The sequence below is a fragment of the Periplaneta americana genome, chromosome 13, assembly GCF_040183065.1.
Source record: "Periplaneta americana isolate PAMFEO1 chromosome 13, P.americana_PAMFEO1_priV1, whole genome shotgun sequence".
Lineage (NCBI taxonomy): Eukaryota > Metazoa > Arthropoda > Insecta > Blattodea > Blattidae > Periplaneta > Periplaneta americana.
In genome coordinates, this window is record NC_091129.1 from 110126611 (window position 1) to 110148354 (window position 21744).

At 39.4% G+C, this 21744-nt stretch overlaps 1 protein-coding gene across 2 annotated transcripts in view; it reads left to right on the forward strand.

Annotated features, from left to right (window-relative positions):
• LOC138712240 (mucin-2) overlaps window positions 1-19364 on the forward strand; it is a 100465-nt gene extending 81101 nt beyond the window's left edge. For both annotated transcript variants that reach the window (XM_069843805.1, XM_069843806.1), the window contains exons 3-7: window positions 3157-3292; window positions 3371-4699; window positions 5892-9476; window positions 15758-16594; window positions 17208-19364. In XM_069843805.1, the coding sequence (XP_069699906.1) occupies window positions 3173-3292; window positions 3371-4699; window positions 5892-9476; window positions 15758-16594; window positions 17208-18773 (7437 nt within the window). In that variant the 5' untranslated portion in view covers window positions 3157-3172 and the 3' untranslated portion in view covers window positions 18774-19364. The remainder of the gene's footprint in view (window positions 1-3156; window positions 3293-3370; window positions 4700-5891; window positions 9477-15757; window positions 16595-17207) is intronic.
• The last annotated feature ends 2380 nt before the right edge of the window (window positions 19365-21744 follow it).

The following is a 21744-nucleotide window of genomic DNA, read 5'->3' on the forward strand; positions in this document are numbered from 1 at the left end:
CATCTGGAGACCTCTTTCTATTTACTGAAGTGTATAGGTCTAAGAACAACGATGAAGGATCATATAGGAATTTTCACTTCGTATATTGTATATCTTGAAGTTCTCGAAGTTGGAGAAATAGAATTTGTGGAACGTAAGGACTTAAAACAGTAGTCTAACATACCAGTGTGTAAGGAACCGCCTTTGTATTCTGGCCTTATGAGTTAATGTGTTCAATATACTAGAGTGTTAGGGCCTATTTCCCTCATGTAAAATATAATTTAAAAATGTGGGCGGTAAAGTTTAAAATACAGGTAAACAAATCGTTCCAGCATTAGTGATGACCTTGCAGTGTCGAGCCTTGAATCAAATGAGAGGAAAAACAAGTGAAGATCGGTAAAGATGACTACGCAATGTACTCCGAATAATTACCCTGGACCAAAGACTGACTAGCTTAGTAGATGTAGTTACAAAACATCAAGTTAAAATGATTAATGCGTTTAACCAGCGAATAAAGTAGAGTATTTCCCTTGGATAAAAAAATTGCACTTTCTCTTGCTCAAAAAAGTACGAATGAAAGGGAAGTACAGTATTTTCCGTGGACTGATTACCTTACAAATTTATCTGTACAGTTGCTCTTGATTTCTGGCAAAGTTGCGAAATGGTTTTTAGCTACTTACCTGTATTCTAGAGTCTTTCTTGAGTGCAAGTTGTAAATGATTCTGCATGGACGATGTATAGCCATATCTGTTTAAATGTGCAATACACTATGTAGAATACAATACGAAAGCCTACTCATAATGAAACTCAATTCATAAAAGAAATTATATTGGTCTTTTGAGCTGTAGTAGGAGAATTCGTTTATGTTTTCATTTTATAAAATAGCTCCAGAGCTGAATGTCATATAATGTATTACTTCCCGAATTTCTGTTGATTATCAACGGGCACTGCTAGTAGATTTTTAAATGCCTATTGTAGTAATTATATTAGCAAAGTGATTTCAATGTTCGAAGAACTGTATTATGATAATTTGTTCAAAATTAATTATATACATCTATGCTGTCCAATTTAAAATTTAAGTCAGATATTTTAAGTATATTCTGCTTTGTCTTAGATTGAGACTCGATGAAATGCTGACAGTATACCATGTGAGTCTAGTAATTTATCCGTTGGTGTCAGGTTAAACTAGTTACAAAATCTAGCACATAGAAAAAATCTCTAAAATGAAATTTGTAGTTTTAAAAATATGTGAGTTAATTTCGCTTATGATTGTGATATGTACACCATCATTTCCTTGAACGTTCATTGCATTTTTCTTGACACCATTTTAATGAACTTCACCCGGTGGACGTATTTTACCCGAGCCCCTACCACGCCGTAGCGGAGAAGTGAGAAATATGTTCCCAAATTGAAGCAGCGGAAAGCCACCATTTGTTAGGTAGAAAACGCGCGGGATTTCGAAACCGCTATTTGAATACGTGTTGTATTGCGTATTCGAAAGCTAAATATTTTTGTTTAAAGGAACAATACTTCCTTTGCGAGATATCTTTAATACCGTTTTTCTGCTGTGAGCAGAGTTGCTAGGTTTTCTGCGAGGGAAGTCGGGATATCAGAAGCTAACCTAAGACATTAGACTTGTCAACAATTTAACCTATCACAAGATTTATAGCAGTTTTCTGCACAGTGTTCACGTGCTTTTTAATGTAATATGCCTATTCGCCTCCGTGAGAAACACTAAAATACGAAGGACACACAGTACAGTGAACACTGCAATAATTTTTTTCTTTTACTGACTGCGAATAGCCTATGTTTTAACAATTTGCTAATAAATTACTTTTGGAACCGGTACTGCAACATTTTCACTATCTGACGATGAATCCATGTTTAAACATAGTTCAGTAAACTATAAAACGCACCAATTTTATGTCTCTGTTATTAGTGTTAAGTACGATATCAAAACGCTATCTTTCTTGCCAGTCAACGCACTTGAAATACACAATGTATACTAATTGCGAGAACAGCGACTAGGGACCGAAACGGAATAATCAACAATGCAGTAGAACTAGAAGTATTATTTTGCGAGTTTAGTTGCCTTACGGCAATCAGCTGGGCTACCTCATAGACTTACTGAATATCCGCAGGTTATCTCTGTGTTTACAATGTTACCATTTGAGTCAATAATTATATAAATAAAAATATCGGATAACAGGAAATACAGACTAATTTGTTTAAATATGTTCGAGGCCAATATTTGTAAAATCGAGATTTTTGTCAATCCCGACTCGCTTTAATCGGGACTCAACCAGGAAATTGGGAGAATCCCGCCTAAATTGGGATACCCGACAACCCTGGCTGTCAGACATAGGTACTGTGTTCAGACTTGCATCATTTCCATAGGAACTCTGAATGTGAACATTCATAATCACGGTTAATAAAAGAATTAATATGTCAACTTTTTAATTCAATGTGTAGGTTAAACTGCTGTATGAAGTCAAAAAAGTAGTAGCAGCAGTAGCAGGAATAGTAGTAGTAATAATAACAATAGCAGCAGCAATAGCATAAGAAAATGTTTCATTAATCCGTAAGTAAGACAAGAATTACTTTCAATCAGTTATATTAAAAAATATATGTTTATATTTTATGCAGTTTCTGTATGTTCAAGTTCGGTGAATAATTTTATTATTCATGTATGCACTGAAACAACAGCTGTTTGAAGAAAATGAATGATATAGAGTGAATGAAGGACAATAACAGTGTATAATAACGTAGTTTGAAATGTAATTACTATCTTCGAAATGAGTTGAACACACTGAATGATTCAATGTAGGGTAGAAATTCTCTCTGCGGATTGCACCTATCCACTTTCGATTAAGGGAATCTTTACTCAGAGGAAACTTGAAGCATAAAGAGCCACTCGTCGTAGAAATTAAGGATTAACTAACCAGTGAAATATAACATTCCTTCCTTCTTTATCGTTACATCCGTGTGCATTGCTGCAATAAAAAGCAGCACACGAAAGAACCATACTTATTCAGCTCTACCAAACAAATGGCCGCTCGTCGGCTGTTCAATTTGGGAACATAACACTAGCGCCAGTGAGCGGTCTAGCGGTTATTTAGTAAGTCTATGATTTCACCCATATAACATCAATGAAGCCTTATGTTTATTTGATTTCAGTTGGGAGCGGCCAGCGATGGCAGCTTTGGCGTCATGTTACGTGCTGCTCCTTGTGGCCGTATCAAGTACTACGGGCCAGTGGAGCAAACCTATCCCAACAGCCGACAGGAGATCATCGTCTGTGTCCGAAGACTGGGTAAGTGGTTAATCCTCCCACTACATATATTGAAAACAGTTTTGAAAACCTCGTTACACTTTGCATTCTCAATTATAGGTGCCTGTTGCATCCGCTGTTCCTGAGCAACCTGAACCTAGGCAGGCGTCCATTCTTCAGCCGCCCCCCGCGTACCAGCCCGCAGCTCAGTCAGCCTACATTCAACAAACTCTCAGTGCTCAGCAGCGCGAGATACAAAACCACTTCAACACCCAAGGATTGCTACCAGCCCTCTTTCCAACACCCCAGCAGTTTTCTGCACCTCAACAAGGAGTGTCTGCTCAACAGACCTCTGCAGCATCCCAGCAACAACATCCATCAGGTCAACGGAATCAGCAACAACCATCCGGTCGTCTCATAAATCCACAATTGATCTCTGCACAAGCTAGCCAGCAACAGCCATTAATAAACCAGCAGTCACTTCCTGAACAACTGAATTTCCGACAACAATTACCTAATCAGCAACTACCATCTGGGCAACTCAGCAGTCAACAACAATTACTAAATCAGCAGCTACATTCTGGGCAACTGAGAAATCAACAGACATTGCCAAATCGGCAGTTACTTTCTGGGCAACTGAGTAACCAACAAGCATTATCAAATCAACAAATACATTCTGGACAGCAGAGTGTTCAGCAAGTATTATCAAATCAACAGCTACATTCTGGACAGCTTAGTGCTCAACAATCATTACCAAATCAACAGCTACATTCTGGACAGCTTAATGCTCAACAATCATTACCAAATCAACAGCTACATTCTGGACAGCTTAGTGCTCAACAATCATTACCAAATCAACAGCTACATTCTGGACAGCTTAGTGCTCAGCAGGTATTATCAAATCAACAGCTACATTCTGGACAGCTTAGTGCTCAACAGTCATTACCAAATCAACAGCTACATTCTGGACAGCAGAGTCCTCAACAGTCATTACCAAATCAACAGGTGCTTTCTGGACAATTGAGTAATCAACAAACATTGTCAAATTCACAGCTGTACTCTGGACAACTGAATAACCAACAAGTATTAACAAATCAACAGCTGTATTCTGGACAATTGACTAGCCAACAGGCATTATCAAACCAACCACTCTCTTCTGGCCAGTTGAGCCAACAACAACCAGCAGTGCAACAACTAGTTCCTGAACAACTAAGTCAGCAACAACGAGCACAGCCTCAGCAACAGTCGGCAGTTCAACAATTGCCATCTGGTCAATTGAATTATCAACAAACACCGTCCAATCAACTCAGTAAGCAACACACAGTAAACCAAATTACACCTCAACGGGGCAGGAGACCTCGACCCACAACGACGAGTACCACTCCGGAACCACAAGAAGAAGTGCAGTTGCTTTACGTGCCAGTGGAGACCCTACGACAACAACACCAGGTAACAACAGCGACGTCTCTTCCCACTTCACTTCCGAACATAGTGATTTCAAAATTTGGAAAGAGAGCGTTCATATGAACTAGTTTAAATTGATGAACATTGTATATTTCAGTAACTCATTTGGTTCAAAATAATTTGACTGTCGACCTGGTTGGCGAATTGGTATAGCGCTGGCCTTCTATGCCCAAAGTTGCGGGTTCGATCCCGGGCCAGGTCGATGTCATTTAAGTGCAACATGCTCATGTCAGTAGATTTACTGTCATGTAAAATAACTCCTGCGGGACTAAATTCCTACACATCCGGTGACGCTGATATAACCTCTGCAGTTGCGAGCGTCGTTAAACAAAACATAACATTTAACATTTTAATCTTGACTTGGCTTTCGTGTCTCCATACTAACTGCAAAAGTAACAACTAAAATCCAATCGTCTTAAATCTTGTTTTATAAATTCTTCATGTTTTACATCAATATAGAGTATAGAATGGAGCTTTAATCGCACACTATATTGCGAAACTAGACGGTTTATAATACGGTTTAATCATATGTGAATTGCTGAACGACTAAACACATCCTATATATTATCAGGAAGACAATATTATCTTTCTAATATATCCTCCCAGATTTCCAATAAGGATTTTTTAAAAATATTTTATTTACAATAATGTAACTTATACTGAAATTCGTGCTCAGGGTCGAACATAAGGTTATCATCAGCTTCAGAGTGACCGTCCTGAAAATAATTTCAGTCGTCGTCGCGACCTGTTATTTTTTACTTCAACATACTATTCGGGGGATTTTACACTTATCAATTAGAACCAAAGTGCTTGTGAAACCTAGCCTCAGTCCTAACCAATTACACTGTGAGATAACATCCTCATACAGATTTTATCGTAGCCGTTGTATGGTGTATGTACCGAATTTGATGCAATTTTATGACATGCGAGAAATAAGATTCATATTACCTATTACTGCTTAATGAAAATCAAATCACAGAGACCTTATAACATGAAAATATAATACCTGTGTTATTGTGGTTTGTTTGTATAATATCTTGAACACGATTAAATCTAAGAAATTGGTTCCTTCAAGATTTCCAACTAAATTTTCTATGCTCTATCATACTTTGTGTTGTGGCAAACTTTGTGTCAGTTCATTTTTCAGGTTTAAATTAAAACTATATCCATGTTCTAGGCATCTCTCGAGCGACAGCAGCAGCAGTTGAGGCAAGAGCTGCAAAGCCTCAAACCCAAACCGACAACAGAACAACCGATCACCACTCCAGAGCCTTACCAACCGCCGTTGTCCGTATACATGGGGCTACAAGGCGACCACAACATCAAACTTTCTGATGTGGTGAAAGTTCTCAAAGAATCCAAATCGATATCAGTGCTTGACACGGTTGGCCCTAACTCCCCGCAGGTGTTTGTGGGTCCCTCAACACTGCAGGCCCCAGAAGGCTATGCCAAGTTCGAGCTGCCTTATTTATCTGCTCTCGAGTCCAACCGCGTGGAGAGGAAGGTAGACAAACCGCCGTTTTTCGTGGCACCTCTGAGTTTTAAGCCGCCCCCCGGATATTCTAAGATCCCGTTTCCTGCTCCGCACGTGGGATCGGTAGTGGTCGGCAACGTGACGGAGCTACTGCACGACAAAGAACAGCCCAGAAAAACATACAGCCTGCCAGCCGAGTTGCCGCCCATCAACCCAGAACTGCCGTCGCTTGTGAATTCACTGCAAGATCAACGTAATGTTCTTCTGTTACCACAACAACAGGCCGTAACAAAGTTCCTTCAGGCAGTGCAGCAAGTGGGACTGGAAACCTCAACGGAGAGATACACCCGACACAAAGTGTCCCGGTACACGACTCAAGAACCTGACGTCACAACTAAGCCATCACGGCACACGAACAAACATTTCAGACAGAGAGGTAGGCCAAAAGAAACGCCCACTCAAGAGTTCACGGTGACTACTGTTCAACCGCAGTACCTAGAATCCATTGAAGAGAAGAAAAACACCCCTCTTCACCAGGCACAAGTTCCCTCGCTCCAGCCCCAGTACAAAGAACAAGACGCTAGATATCCCACATACCCAGATGACGCAGTACCTCTTCAATCACACAATCCAGAAAATACAAAAGGTCCGACAAAATATACTGCTCCCTTGGACACATTTCTACCATCTGCCCAGGAAGACAGTGTACCAGATTATTCGGCACTTTCCAGGAAGCAGCCACAATACAATGCACCTCAAGAACATACAACGTTTGAACCAGATATAAGGACAGTGACTCCAGCCTACAAGCCAAAGTACTCTAATCAGCAAACTAGTCCTATTTATCAGACACAGACTTTCGTGCAAGATACTTCGGCGCCAGAAAAACAGAAACAATACAATAATCCCCCGAGTGAGCAGGTATATTCAAGAGAACCAGTTAAATATATCAACAATCAAGAGAGTTTGCCCACTATTACATCCCAATATTCAGTAACAGAACCAGTGCCACTGCCAAAACACACAATACCACAAGAAAATGCTTCAACACGTCGACCACAATACTTAGTTTCGGAAGATGAGCCAAGTTACACCACATCAAGAGACGTTATTTTACAGAGGCAGCAGTATGTGAGTCAGGAAACTCAGTCTGAGCTAAAGACACCAAAATATATTGCATCACAAGCAGATATCCCTCAGCGCCAGGCTCAGTATCAGGATCAATCAGTTGTATCGAAATCAAAATATGTTAAGGAAAATTCACAATTTTCTATTAGAGAACCATCAACAAACCCATCGACATATTCTACTGTAAAGGACGACATACCAATACCACAGACTTCATATTCCGATGAAGATCTAAATGTTGAGCTAAAATCAACTAAAGATTCTCTTATACCTGTTGTCTCCCAGGATCACAGAATTATAACAGAAAATCCAACAAAATACGCAGTTACACAGAATGATTTTCAGTTTCAGCAAGAACAATATTCACAGCGGAATCCAACGAGACCGGTAGAACCTCCAAACTATGCTTCCACACGCGGTGATATTTCATTACAGACAGTGAGACCGCAAATTTCTCCTTCTTACACAAGTAGCGTTCAGGAAGGTGGTGCACTGCGTCGCCCGCAACAGCCCGTCTATAATACAACCGCACAGCAAATCATTCTCAATCCATCGCAACAGTCGATTTATTCTAATCTTCAAGACGACATACAAACGACCCAAAAATACTACCAAAGTACAGAAGACTCTACTTCCGGCGAACAGATAAAATACGCGAACCCACAAGAAAATCTTTCTCCACGACTTGTCCAATACTCGGTTCCTTCAAGTCGACCATCGGTTGACGACACTTACCAGCTATTAGAAGCAGAGCCGGCTGTTTCAACAACCACGACCACAACAACTGCCCCGGTGTACACTACACCTTCTCGTAGGAACAGAGGCAGACACCGGCATACTTCTTCCTTCTCTACCACGACATCGGCCCCTCGCAGCAGAACGCCTTCATACTCGAGAGGACGTCGCCCCGTCTCGAGGACAACATCAGAGCCAACATCCACTGGAGATCAAGTGAGTCCCTTCGAGAGCAGCAGGCAGTCCTCGGAGAGGGCGCAGACCCACAGGTTCGAGACCCCACGCAGCAGATCACGCACTCGCAGCAGAACAAGGAGCACCACTACGACCACAACCACGACGACACCCGCCCCACAACAAAACACAGACCTCTACCAAGACGAAATTTATGCCACCGTCACGTCAACGCAGCACTCCAGGACAGACACTGTCACCGAGGACTTCCTGCAGTTCGCACCTCCACAGGGAAGCCAAGTCACCCGCACCAAGCTTCTGAGAGGTCAGGATCAGTTCTACACTGGCGACACGCCACAGTCGCAGTCCCGGCTCCCAGCTGATCCTCCGTCAAATGTCCAGATAGATGAACTCAACTCTTACACCCAAGTTTCGAGTACACCGAGTTATAGTGCAGTGATACCTAATGGGCATGCGGATGCGTCATACATTCCCCTTGGATCATCGCCTCAAGCAGGGATATCAAACGAAGAATCATTCCGTCAGCCACCAAACTCACAAAACCCTACAGGTCAGGGACAATATGTGCAAACGTCCACAGAACATTTCATCCAAACTCCTGTTTACAATGAACAAATACTTCGCAATCAAAATATAAGGAACCAAGGAGATTATGATCAGATTTCCAACGGCCATCTTGTAAACAACCAAATTCCAAACAGACAATTGATAAACGCTCCAAATTCTAAAACACAACTAGTTCCAGACTACTACGACCCTACTTTAACAGCCCCAGAAGACAACAGGCAACTGCCTTTACCAGCAGGTCCTGCAGCTGGTACAGAAACTCCCATAATTTCCAAAGACGCGTTCCAACCGCAGCAACTGCAGGAAACCATTGGTGGAACAACACAACGGCAATACTCATCTCCGCCACGCACGCACAGCGTCACTCCCTCGGAAGTGAGGTACAAAGACACGAGCGATTCCCAAATTGTTACGTCTGAAAGAACTCCAAGCGTAACGCAGAAAGCGGCGTTCGTAAGGATAAGAGGACGTCTGCGAGGTCGCCAAAGAGTCACTCCACAGCCCACAGAGCAGCCTGCGACAATTCCCACAATACAGCCCGAAGTACTGACGACACCTATCGCGAGGAAGCACACCAACTTCCTCAACAGAGGTTCAGCTCGCAAAACACAGGCGCCGACCACAACCCCCACGGCTGAGACCACCACGCCTCCCTCTGACAAGGTACCCCACTGTTACTATTACATTGTTATTATTATTATTATTATTATTATTATTATTATTATTATTATTATTATTATTATTATTATTATTATTATATTTTACTTAACTACACCTTCAACTACTGAAGTTATCCAGTATCGAAATTAAACGTGGACGAGAAATGACACAAATTTTGCTTGCAACCCTCTACCATAAGTATAATTCTCTTACATATCTTAATCTACAGCAATAGACCCACAGCTTTGTTTTTCTCCCTAAGAGAGCTATGCTAGGAATTTGATTGTACTTTAAAATCTATTGCCCTCTAAATACTAGCGTGGTAACAACCGGATCACCAAAAATTATGATCATTAGATTATTATTATTATTATTATTATTATTATTATTATTATTATTACTATTATTATTATTACATTATCTTTATCAATCTTTTTGTTATCGAAAGTATCAATGGTGCAAGGACACTGTCAATGGACTAATATATATATATATATATATATATATATACTGTATATATACACATACATACACACACAGAGTTTCAATATAACACGTCCCACGCCGTGGCGTCGTAGTCTAAGGCATCCTGCCTAGGACTCGCGTTACGGAATGCGCGCTGGTTCGAGTCCTTATGGGGAAATAAATTTTCTCATGAAATTTCGGCCAGTGAATGGGACCAGTGCCCACCCAGCATTGTGATGAACTTGGAAAGTTACGATAGTAGCGAAATCCGGTTGCGAAAGACAGTTATAACGGGTGGGAGGATCATCTTGCTAACTACACGATACTTCCATTCTGGTGGTTGGATGATCGTTCACCTCTGCTTCGGCATGAGAACGCGAGGTCAGCAGCCGGCTGGTCGCTTTGGGCCCTTCAAGGCCTGTGGTGCCACGGATTATTATTATTATTATTATTATTATTATTATTATTATTATTATTATTATTATTATTATTATTATTACACAATAACACAAAATAAAATTACTTAAATGTAATATTTATGCAATCCTAGCGTTATAAACAGTCTTTATCGTTAGTGAAAATCCTGCATAATATGCCACATTATTGTAACAGAGCAGTAAAATATTACCATGACAACTAAAACGTCATGACTTCTATTATGACCGCATAACTTGAGCCATAAAGTTAACATTATGAAACGATTTGCCATGCTATAATATTTAATACATCAACCTCTTTCTTCATAAACCACTATCAAACTATCTATCATTACAAATCTAATGTTATTTCTTTATTCATTGTTTTATAATAGTTTTATTACTTATTTTAATGCTAGAATTGCAAAGAACGTTGTATGTAACACGTGAATAACCTTTATTATACACACTCGTGAAAATTAGCGCGCTCGCTTACTTTCACTCATGTTACAATTACCAAGAAATTAAACTACCCAGCATCGTGATGACTTTGGGGAACTACGGTAGGTGGCGAAATCAGGTTTCTAAAACAGCTGTAATGGCTGGGGTGGGGGGATCATCGTACTGACCACACGTTACTCTCATTCTCGCTGGATGATCGTTCACATCTGCTGCGGTATGTGGAAGTGAGACGAAAAGTCTGCTGCTCTATTTTGGTCCTTCATGAGCTGTCGCTTCACGGATTATTTTCACTTTTACCCTAACACGCATAAAGTTGTTTGACACCACTAGTTCTAATAATTTGGTTTTGGTTAAAGTACATCGTAATTATTTATTTACTTACGGCTTTTAAGGACTGGATTAATCTTATACAGGATAGGGACCGATGGCGAGATTATGTAAGGGCAGCAATGAACCTCAGGGTTCAAACCACGTGGCCGGCCAATCTGACTGGAGTTTTTCGTGGTTTCCTTCAGTCACAACGGCAAATGCCGGATTGGAAATTCACATACCATGATTCATCACCGTCTCAGTCACCAATATCATAAACATTAATAAAAATCTCAAATCAGTTATATGAACACAAGCCATCTACAACAAACAGAAACAGAACTCAATAACAATAACAACGACCTACTAACTGGCATACTCACAGATCCTAACACACAATATGACCACAGATGCTAAAGCGTGTATGAGAAATAAATAAATAATAAGCAAGTAGATAAGTAAATAAATAAGTGAACAAAAAATAATTTCTTACTGTCTTGTGAGATTAATACACTTATTTAATGCCACTCTCAAACATCAGGTATTACTCTCATATAATTACGACTTCAAGTGGCTCGGGGGTAGGGAAGAGAACTTCCTCCACAGAGAAAATCACTTCCTCTCCCCGGAGATAAATTATAATTAATTACGACCCATTACTTTTTTCGCACCGGTACCTGAAAAGTAGGTACATTATTTGTAGACACAGATAATTACTACAATATACGTTCACATAGTAAATTATTAATTATTAATATCGTCACTAATAATCTCACGCTTTAGACCTTTTATTGGCCTGTTCCGTCTTTCAAGACTACAAAAACTGGACACTCCTCCTCTTCACAGGTCGACCCAATGACCTGTCTTCCGGTACGTAGGCTTAATTGTAAGTTTCTCTATTGGGCTACGTTCTTGTTACGTTTTCTGGCCTGTATCTTTGACTAGCAATTTTAGCTTGAATATTTTCAAGTTTCTGTTTTCTTTCTTTATTAGTTTCATGGCTCTACTAGTATATAGTACATATCCCGCGAGAATTATGAATAATTTGAGTTCATCTCCGGCTCCTATACGTCTTTCTTTTGATTGCCAAGGACGGAAGGACATACTTCTAAAGGTAATACGGGAAGTATCATATCATACGGAAAGGAACATCATACACGAAAAAGTCACTGATAAACACAATCAGAAACTCGAAGACAGAACTCGGAACAGAACGTGGTCATCCAAGCTCACAGATATTCCTAACTGGCAAGAAGTGAAGCAGTTTCAGAGATCAGAACGACAAGAAGTCACGACTGCCTGGCAAAGCATCTCCACCGAATAGGCATCTACAGCAGCCCTCTCTGCAACCAGGATTTCAGAACATCTAAAAGTCCGCACTGCTCTAACAAAGACAACCTCCTGGGAGAGATACTAAGACGCCAGAGACAATCTGCTATCCCATCACAATTAACAGTCTTTTTACACTATTATCACAGTCTAGTATATACAATCACGAAACTTGAGTTTATCAGGGTATTAGGAACAATAGACTGTGCAGGTACTATTTCGCATTGTCTGTGATGAGGCGATAGTAGCGATCTTAGCGGTTAGCAACTATCTATGGATGCATATTTACTGCATATTGAGCTTCGTGACTGTATATACTAGGCTGTGCTATTATACAATATTAATTACTTTCTTCGCTGTCTTTGAGTCGAATGATGTAAATCAAATGTCTTTGCTGCAATCAATTGCCAATGTCCATGTTGCAGAAAAGTACCACAGCTTTGGGAGTTCCAAGATAGGTCTACTATACAATTTGTAAAATATCTCTCTTCGTACTCTCCCTAATTTCTTCTTCACTCCAGGGATTAGACTAAGCAGCCTAATCCGGCATCCACCGCTCATAATTCCCCCTCTGTCTCTCTTTCCTGTTTCCCAATACTGTAATAGTAATATGCGTTACAAGAGCGGTATGTTGAAGTTTTCATGTTCGAGGAAAAGTTTGAAAAAGCGAAACGTAGTTGAGCTTTTTTAATTTCTGAGAATTGAAAGAAAACATACCGCTCGTGTATCGTACATTATTTTGTGCGAAGATCGTTTATTACATACCTGAAAGAGGAATTTCTAATTAGTTGCAATGAAATCTCCATCTTGGTTTCTGTTCAATGACGGCAAATTTGCAAAACAAAAATATCTATCTTCAACATGGTTGCTTTAAAATGTTTTCTGTGTTTACTATACTCCAGTAGGCCGTGATATACGTCTGTCTTTCCCCCCCCCCCAGTCTATGATGAGTCTGGAATCTTGTTGATTTTTTCACGGGTTCCTTAATGTTGCTTGCATCACGAATGCATTAACTTTAGCGGAGTTGTAGAGTTTACTTAATTTTTGCAAATATTTAAAAACAATAATTAACAGTGCAATTTAGGTGAAATTGCAGTGGTATGTTTCCAATTTATAATTATTACTATATTGAACGTCTCTAAAAATAATATGTTAAAAGGCTAAAGCAGTAAAATCAATATGTCACTTAAGCGGTAAGAAGAGGGAAATTGTTATGTGTGTTAGGTTGGGAATACTGAATGTGGAATTTTAGACTTTCCGCGGATTGGTTTTGTGCGGAAACCAAGCAAATACGCACGATCTCGCACAAAATTATTTTTGGGAGTCTGTTATTTTCCATTCTGTACATGTCTATATTCTATCTCAAATTTATTTGCCTTTTAATTTTTATTGAATGCTTGATCGTATGTTATCATTTTTTAAATAAATTGATTGATCAGCGAATTTAGCTCTATGCAAACCAATTCTGAATTAAGAATTAAACAAATGCAAATACAATGTGTGACACTGAAATGAGAGCAGCTTAGATTGGGCTCCTCTGTGAACAAAAATTGTTAATAAATAGAGTTGATGTGGCGACAATTTTGATTATAATAAATATCAGTTTCATGGAACGTTGGCTCTTAATTCTGGTGGGAAATGTAGACATTCTTCCGAGAAAGTAGTGGACAAACGCTTGCTTAAAACGGGTAATATGAAGCTCCGCAACAAAAATTTAAACTAAGCTCTGCAACAAAAAAGACTTTAACTTTGTATCAAAGTGCGCAACTACCTCCCCTCATCAATACTGCACTGTAATTAAATGTAATTTCTAAAATTGTTCATTTTTGTACCAAATACCTAAGATTAGTTATTATCGAAAATATTATTATGTTACTTACTAAATTGTTAACCAATAGGAGTTCTTCACCGTTATTGCTTTCTATATTGACTACTTGCAGGGCTTCATGAACTTTTGAGTAGTTTTAGGTAATCTTCGATAAAATTTTCTTCTTTGCGTGTGTAAGTTCCTTCTTGTTAGGTTTATATCCCTGGTCGTTATTTTCTCACTTATTTCTTGTGGGGCTGAGCAGATTTCTCTCCTGATTAATTTTGAAGGTCTGTCGAACAAGTCTTCTTCACTGGTTTTGCGTTTCACTGCATTTGTAATCATCTGACGGTGTACAGTTACATCTTTTTTATGGTTGTGGTTTCCTTCTGTCTTTAAAAGAATGTCACATTCAACAGTTGTCACTACTTTGGCATTGCACATTTTAACTACGCACCCCCGTTTCTGTTCTTCTTTGCTCTTGTAATACTTCCTGTATTTATATCCATCAACTACAGTTAGTTCCTTCCCTCTTTGACTGTACATTTTAATCATGTTGCTTGTAGTTAATGCAGGCCGAGGAACGTACAAAATGAACATTGCGCCAGCTGTGAAGAAGTGAGTCGTAGCTTCACGCGGAGTAATTAGTGCTGCGCGCGCACATGGAAAATAGTACCCGAGCTTCCACAATAGGGAAGGGGAAAACGGTGGGGGTAGTTGCTTTTGTGACCGCGGTGGATATTTGCGGAGTTTGAATATGTATTTGCGGAGCTTGATAAAAAAACTTATCTAAGAGTTTACGTCCGTTTTCGGTTTTTCCCCTTCAAAATTTTCTAGAGCTCCTTAAGTGGAGCAGCGTAACCCGGAGTGAGACAAGTGGCCAACAGGCTTGGAGCTCACATATATAGTTTCTTTCAGCCCCGAACCCCTTGCAAAGAAGCGTTTTGCGTACCTTTTAAAATTTCTCCTCCCACTTCCCTTTCAATTCAATCAATTCAACACCGCTTAAAACATTAGCTCTGCTAACCATTAAAGGGTAGATTTTGGCTTTTAAAGAACCTTTACAACTTCAATATCACAATCTCTTGGTCTTTCAGATTTCATTTTACATGAACTGAATAACTTCATTCCAATTTCTTGCTTAATGCAACATAATAAAACATGATACAAAGGCCATCTCTTAGAAGTATTTTGGTCTGAAAACTTTTTAATCCGACAGTGAAGTGTTTACATATTCATAACGAAATTGCACCAAACCAGATTCTTGTTTGAAGATTTAAGCTAAATTCTCAAACTTGGAAATTGTCTGAGCGTAAGTAGGGATAAATGACAGAGAAGAAGAAAACCTCCTACTCCCAATAAACAGCATCCTGCTAGTCACAGCATCGTGCTAGTCACTTCTCTCAGAAAAGAAAATTACTGAAGCCAACATTGATCTGCTTCTTGCAAATTCCGACACTGTGCTGTTTGCTACTTCGATCTCAATATTTTTGCAGGTTTACACGGTGCGTCCTGCCCGGAGGCCTCAGCAGGCGCAGACAAAACTGACGACACGTGGACGCATCCGGCGCCCTACACGCCCCACTACCACCACCGTCGCTCCAACTATCACTTCGGCCTCGGACCACAGGCTGAACGAGGTCCCTTACGAATTTACCACGGAGATAGTGCCCACGACGCGACGTTACCAACTGGAGTACGACCCAGTACAGCAGTATCAGCCTCGTAGACACCAGTACCAGTCCATCCAGCGGCATCAGCAGGATCAGCAGTATCAACAGAATCAGCAGGATGATCAGTATCAACGATATCAGCAAGACCAGCAGGATGACCAGTACCAAAGATACCAGCAGAATCAGAAAGAAGACGAGTATCAGCAGAATCAGAAGGGTGGTCAGTATCAACAGAATCAGAAGGATGACCAGTACCAGCAGAATCAGAAGGGTGATCAGTACCAGAGATACCAACAGAATCCACAGGACGACCAATATCAGCAATTCCCAGACAATCAACAATACTATCAGGATCAGCAGTATCAACAGTATCAGACGGTGGAGCGCTACCACCCCACAGATCAAACGTCCCTTCCGTCTGATAGTCGGCCCCATTACGCCACAGACGACCCTGAACACGGTGCGGAGAGTCAGTGGTCTACGAGAACACTGGCCGCTAACTCCAGTAACGCGATACCTGTCGTGGCGAAATCTGAGTCTATCACGACAGAACAGCCGACTACGGAGGCAGCTATCACGACGACGGAAGCGACGCCGCCGCTCGTACTGACGCCGTCTCCTGCAGTTAGCACGACCGCAGAGACTACAGAGACCAGCAAGGTACACGATTCAGTAAAAATAAAGCATTCTGATATTCATTTTTGAGTTCCGAGAAATTAAAATTCACGATTTTTATTCACACAATCCTAAGTGTGCATTAACTTATCAATAAAATATAATATTTATTTGACAAATGTTTTCGCCTATTTGTTGATAGGCATCTTCAGATTATATAATTTGTTACATGCTGAAATTTCAGTTACATAAAAAATAGTTTTAAAAAGAACATGATGTAATATTTTTCAATAGTTCTTTTGTATATTATTACTTTTGTCTTTTTTGTTACACATATGAGTACAAATATAAAATATTTTTAGGATGTAAGTCTCAAAATCCTCTGCAGCAGTTGTTCAGAGTATACGACAGCATATTTTACAACGGCTGCAGTTGTTCAGAGTATACGACAGCATATTTTACAACGGCTGCAGTGGATTTTGAGACTTACATGTATAAACATTTTATAATGAAATTATACTCATATGTATTACAAAAAAAAACACACAAATACACAACGCAAACAGATATTCTTATTTCTTTAATGTCTTAAATACCATAAAATGGTGTATTATATGAATCGCCATTTACATGTCTACTATCATACATATTTTTACAGCCTGGACACAGTCGCCGAAGAGGCAACTGGGTTCGAGTTCGCGTGAGGCCGCAACAACAGCCACAAGATATCTTCGAGACAGCAGAATCCCAAAATGTTGCCACTGTAGCAGCCGCCAATCAAATCCCAGGAGAAAGCACAGTAAAACAAATGACGAAGAGTCCAGGTTACAAGGATGAGTTTTTCTCAGCTAGTGTTCAGGATACTGCAGATCAAGAGAACAGTACACCCAAGATCGAAGGAGATTTTAGTTCCTCTGCTGTTGAAGAAGACTTCGGAACTACGGAAATCACCACCGTCCATGATACTGCTACTTCATCATCCAGCTCACAAAACAAAGAAGCAGCTTTAAGTAACAGTTATGCTACTAATGACGACATTACAGTCGAGGACACGAAAAAGTTCGTCACTGATGCACCTTCTGGCGATCTGGACGGTGTATGGAACGAAGAAAAAGTATCTGAATACACAACAAAACCAAGTGACGACAGCGGAACATCGACCACAATTTCTCCAGAATCCACGACAGAACAAAGGTCATATTTGTCATCCCTGTTTTCAACGCTAGATTATTACGGAAATTCTGGAAAAGATGCAGATAAAAATCTGAACTGGGGAGGATATGATGACTGGTGGAATAAAAACTACGCAAATCACAGACCGTATTACAGCGACGACAAATTGAATCGTCCTGATGATGCCAAGAAGAAAATTACATCAGGTCCCTCCATTTGGGAAATGGATAGTTTTAGAGATTACGAAGATCTGAGCGAACAAGAAGAACAAGCCAACAAAGATGACAGCAACACTTCTACCACGAAGTTGCAGACCAGCACTGAAAGCAACGTGGGTTTATCTGGTCTGGAGGACTACCCCAATTATCAGACGTGGGATGATGTGCTGGAAGAACACAACGGCAAACATTCCGTCAAAAAAGCAAATCCTGAAGTAGAAGAAGAAGTTAAGGATAACAATGTAAAAGGCGAAAAAATTGATGATAGTTCGTTTAAGAATCCACCAGAGGTTTCGCAGTCAGATGAAAACATACTGACCACAGCATATCCTGCCACATCCGAAGAGAAAGGTTCGGAGCTCGTAACAGAGCAACCAGGTTACAATGTTGTGGAATCGACAACAAATGTCCCGAATGCTACGGAACAAAAAAATGTTCATCAAACTACAACAGAATTCAGCGTCTTCTCTACTTCGTCAGAGTTGTCTACTACTGAACAAGCCATTACAACAGAGAAAGCTCAAAATAATACAAGCTCTTATGAAACAGAGGCTCCTTCAGATGAGGAAATATCATCATCGACAGAAGCTGCTTCTACCACTGAATCAAGTTCTGCAATATTATCGACAGAACCTGTCGTCTCCACAGATCCAAGCTCTCTTTATAATACTGAGCCGAAAATAAAGAGAACAGACACGCGATCACTTATGGCGCGAATTCTGGGCACTACCACTTCCACTAAGATCTCCCACGAGACGGAAATATGTTACAGAGGGCGATGCATAAAGACGAAAACTAAGGACTCCGACATCGACCAGCTGTCCACAGACTGAGATTATCCACCAAATGAGACCACATCGATCTGTGAATACTTTACCTCCTCTCGAAAACATACTCATGTCTGAAAATAACCTTAATATTTTGGTGTGCACGAAGTAACATATCGAATATTGCGAGGAAGTACAGATTTTAAGACAATATTCACGTGTGCCTTTTGAAGGATTTGACTAGTATTTAAAATTATTAAAATAAGAATAATTTTCACAATGTTATGTAAATCAGTCACTGACCCTTACAATTTTGCGGTAGACATTGCTTGATGTACTGCAGCTCCGTGTCGTGTAGATTTCACGAGGGAGATGTGTTAACCTAACTAAAGACTTCAGATTGATAAAATCACAAGTCCGCCGCTGTGATGAAGTGTACATGTAAGAGTGTGCTAATGTTTCCGTGTGTGACACAAGACTCAAATGTGGTGATCTGTCTCCAATGTTGCCAAACACACAAACTGATAGTGCTCAGCTAAGAGAAATGAATGTGATGTGTGCTGTGACTGTGTATATGTGAGTATGTGCGAGCTATTATTTATATTTATAACTCTGCTAACTGTCACGTGGTCCTGCAGATTATATTTTGTAGCATAACTGCGTTAATTTACTCTCTAACAGGGACGTTGCCAGGAAACATGACTGCATAGGCACTGAATCTGTTTGGAAACTTGTCTAATTTCTGATCTCTTGCATTGTAATCTATCAAATTGTAAATTATTAGCTTTTTCAGTTGTTAATGTAGTATGTAATCTCATCTGTATGGGGTTTAGGCAGATATAGAGCCTGGCAACATCCCTGGTTTTTCCTAAGTACCAGATTATCCTACCTGAAGATTAAGATTAAGTTGTGTAATTAAAAGAGAATAACATATATTGGCAAACAGAACAGCATCAACACTAATGTTGCTGCTTGGCGTGTACACTTCCAAGACCTCGAAATATTAAGACTGATTTAGTAGTTGGCTATAGGATTCCATTTTTGACGTAAGGAACCTGGAAGGTGGGAATTCCTTATCCCCAGTAATGGGTTAATAGGAAGATAATTATTAGCAGTATTGAATTATTAAATCCTGAGTGCGTGAGAGATGGCCAGAAATTTTTCCTGGAATTCTGTCTTTCAGGGAGACCCTTATTTTGACATTTTCTCTCGGCTTTACTTGTATTCAGAAGGAAGTCATAGGGCCTACAAAGGATTTTTATTTCGCTTACAAGTCATCGTCCTCGGATTAAATGAATGACATTCGATCACTGAGGAAGACTCAAACCACAATGCAAAATGTAAGTATTTATTTCTGTATCATATATGAGGGGTTCACAACCAGAGTGGACCAAGTCCTTCTGGAATAATTTTGAGAAATTGAGTCTTAAAGTTCCTGGCTCATGCTTAGCAACCTTCACCTTCCATAGGAAATGCTGCCCTCTGTGGAGTAACAATTGAGTTATGGACTTGATTTGTTATGGCAATGAATAAATCTAAGTTTTCTTCATTCCGAAATTGTATTAATCCACAAACTGACCACTGGTGGACTTGGTCCACTCTGATTGTGAGCCCCTTATATAAGGATCAATGTTACAATAAAAGTACTGCATTGACATATGCTGCCCGCGGAGAAAAAGTAATTTTAAAGCACCTGCAGTTACTTCTGAAGAAACACAACTTTGTGCGTGCAATAGTAAACAGGATTTCATTGAGACGGCAGAACTGGCGTCTATGAACTGAGGCCCACATATGAGTTAAAATTAGTATTTCTGTTTCCTTTGGGTTATGCAAATTGGTGTGTCGGAAAATCCGTCCCTTCCACCAGCATTTTCATTTGAGATGCTTGAGTCATTAATAAGTAGATATAACCAAATCGTATTTTCGATATGAAGCACTCTAAGATCAGTCTTATAGAATAAGAAATTGTTGTTTATTGTGTAGTCAAACTGAACGAAGGGTAGGATAGCCAGTTCCTTTCCTCCTCCATTGTAGCCTATACATCGCTGACTAGTAACACATTACACTAATCAGACTTCAGATGCATACAAACAATATATTGTTCTTTCTCTGACACATATCGTCAAGTGAGATGTACTGCGTGATGATTAATGTACATATCAGCCAGAAACTCAATCATATGTAAATAAGAAATTAATTAATTAATAAAAGAAAAGTCTGAAATTAAGTAACCCTTGTATAAACTTGGTCAAATTGTTAGTGTAGTTATTGTATTTGACAGTCTACAAAATCTACTATTACATAACGTTTAAGTAAAATGTTTTCTCCATATTTTATCAAACAATCGTGGATATTAATATTTCAAATATTGCTAAAAATGAGACGCAAAAGTAAACACAAGTACATATTCTGATCTGTGTTTTAAATCTGTTTATGTCTTCACATATTACACTAAAATATCGAATATTTTAAGATTATTGATATTTATCTTTCATTAATTTGCGACTTCAAGTATCATAAATGTATTTATATGTTAATTTTTATATCAGTTTCAAAATAAAAGACTTTGGTGCTATGATGAGAAAATATTCCTTTTTAAGATACTTTAATAACATCTTAAATTGAATCGTGCATATTTTCTTTGACAAAACATGTAGAAAACATACCTTGCTTAAAAGTTAGGTAATTGCATATTGGACAGAAAAACAGCTACATATCTGGCACAAAGATAATAAAAGTATCGTTGTAACGAAGATGATCCATCATCATTATCACTATCAATTATGTCTAATAAAATACACAAAATTCCTCTTAATCTCACTCTTATACGGAATATACAAGGCGACTCACTTAAAGTGTTACAAGTTAGTTTCTCTTAAATGGATCAATAAAACTTATTTTTCCACATCTCATTAGGGGACGTAGTGCTTTCAGATTACGTCTTAGACAGCATTCCTTTGGGTTTGTACTCATGGTGCACTCATAGTGCACGGAGGGGAGCAGCTTGATAATTTGAATAGAATGATGCAATGTTTGT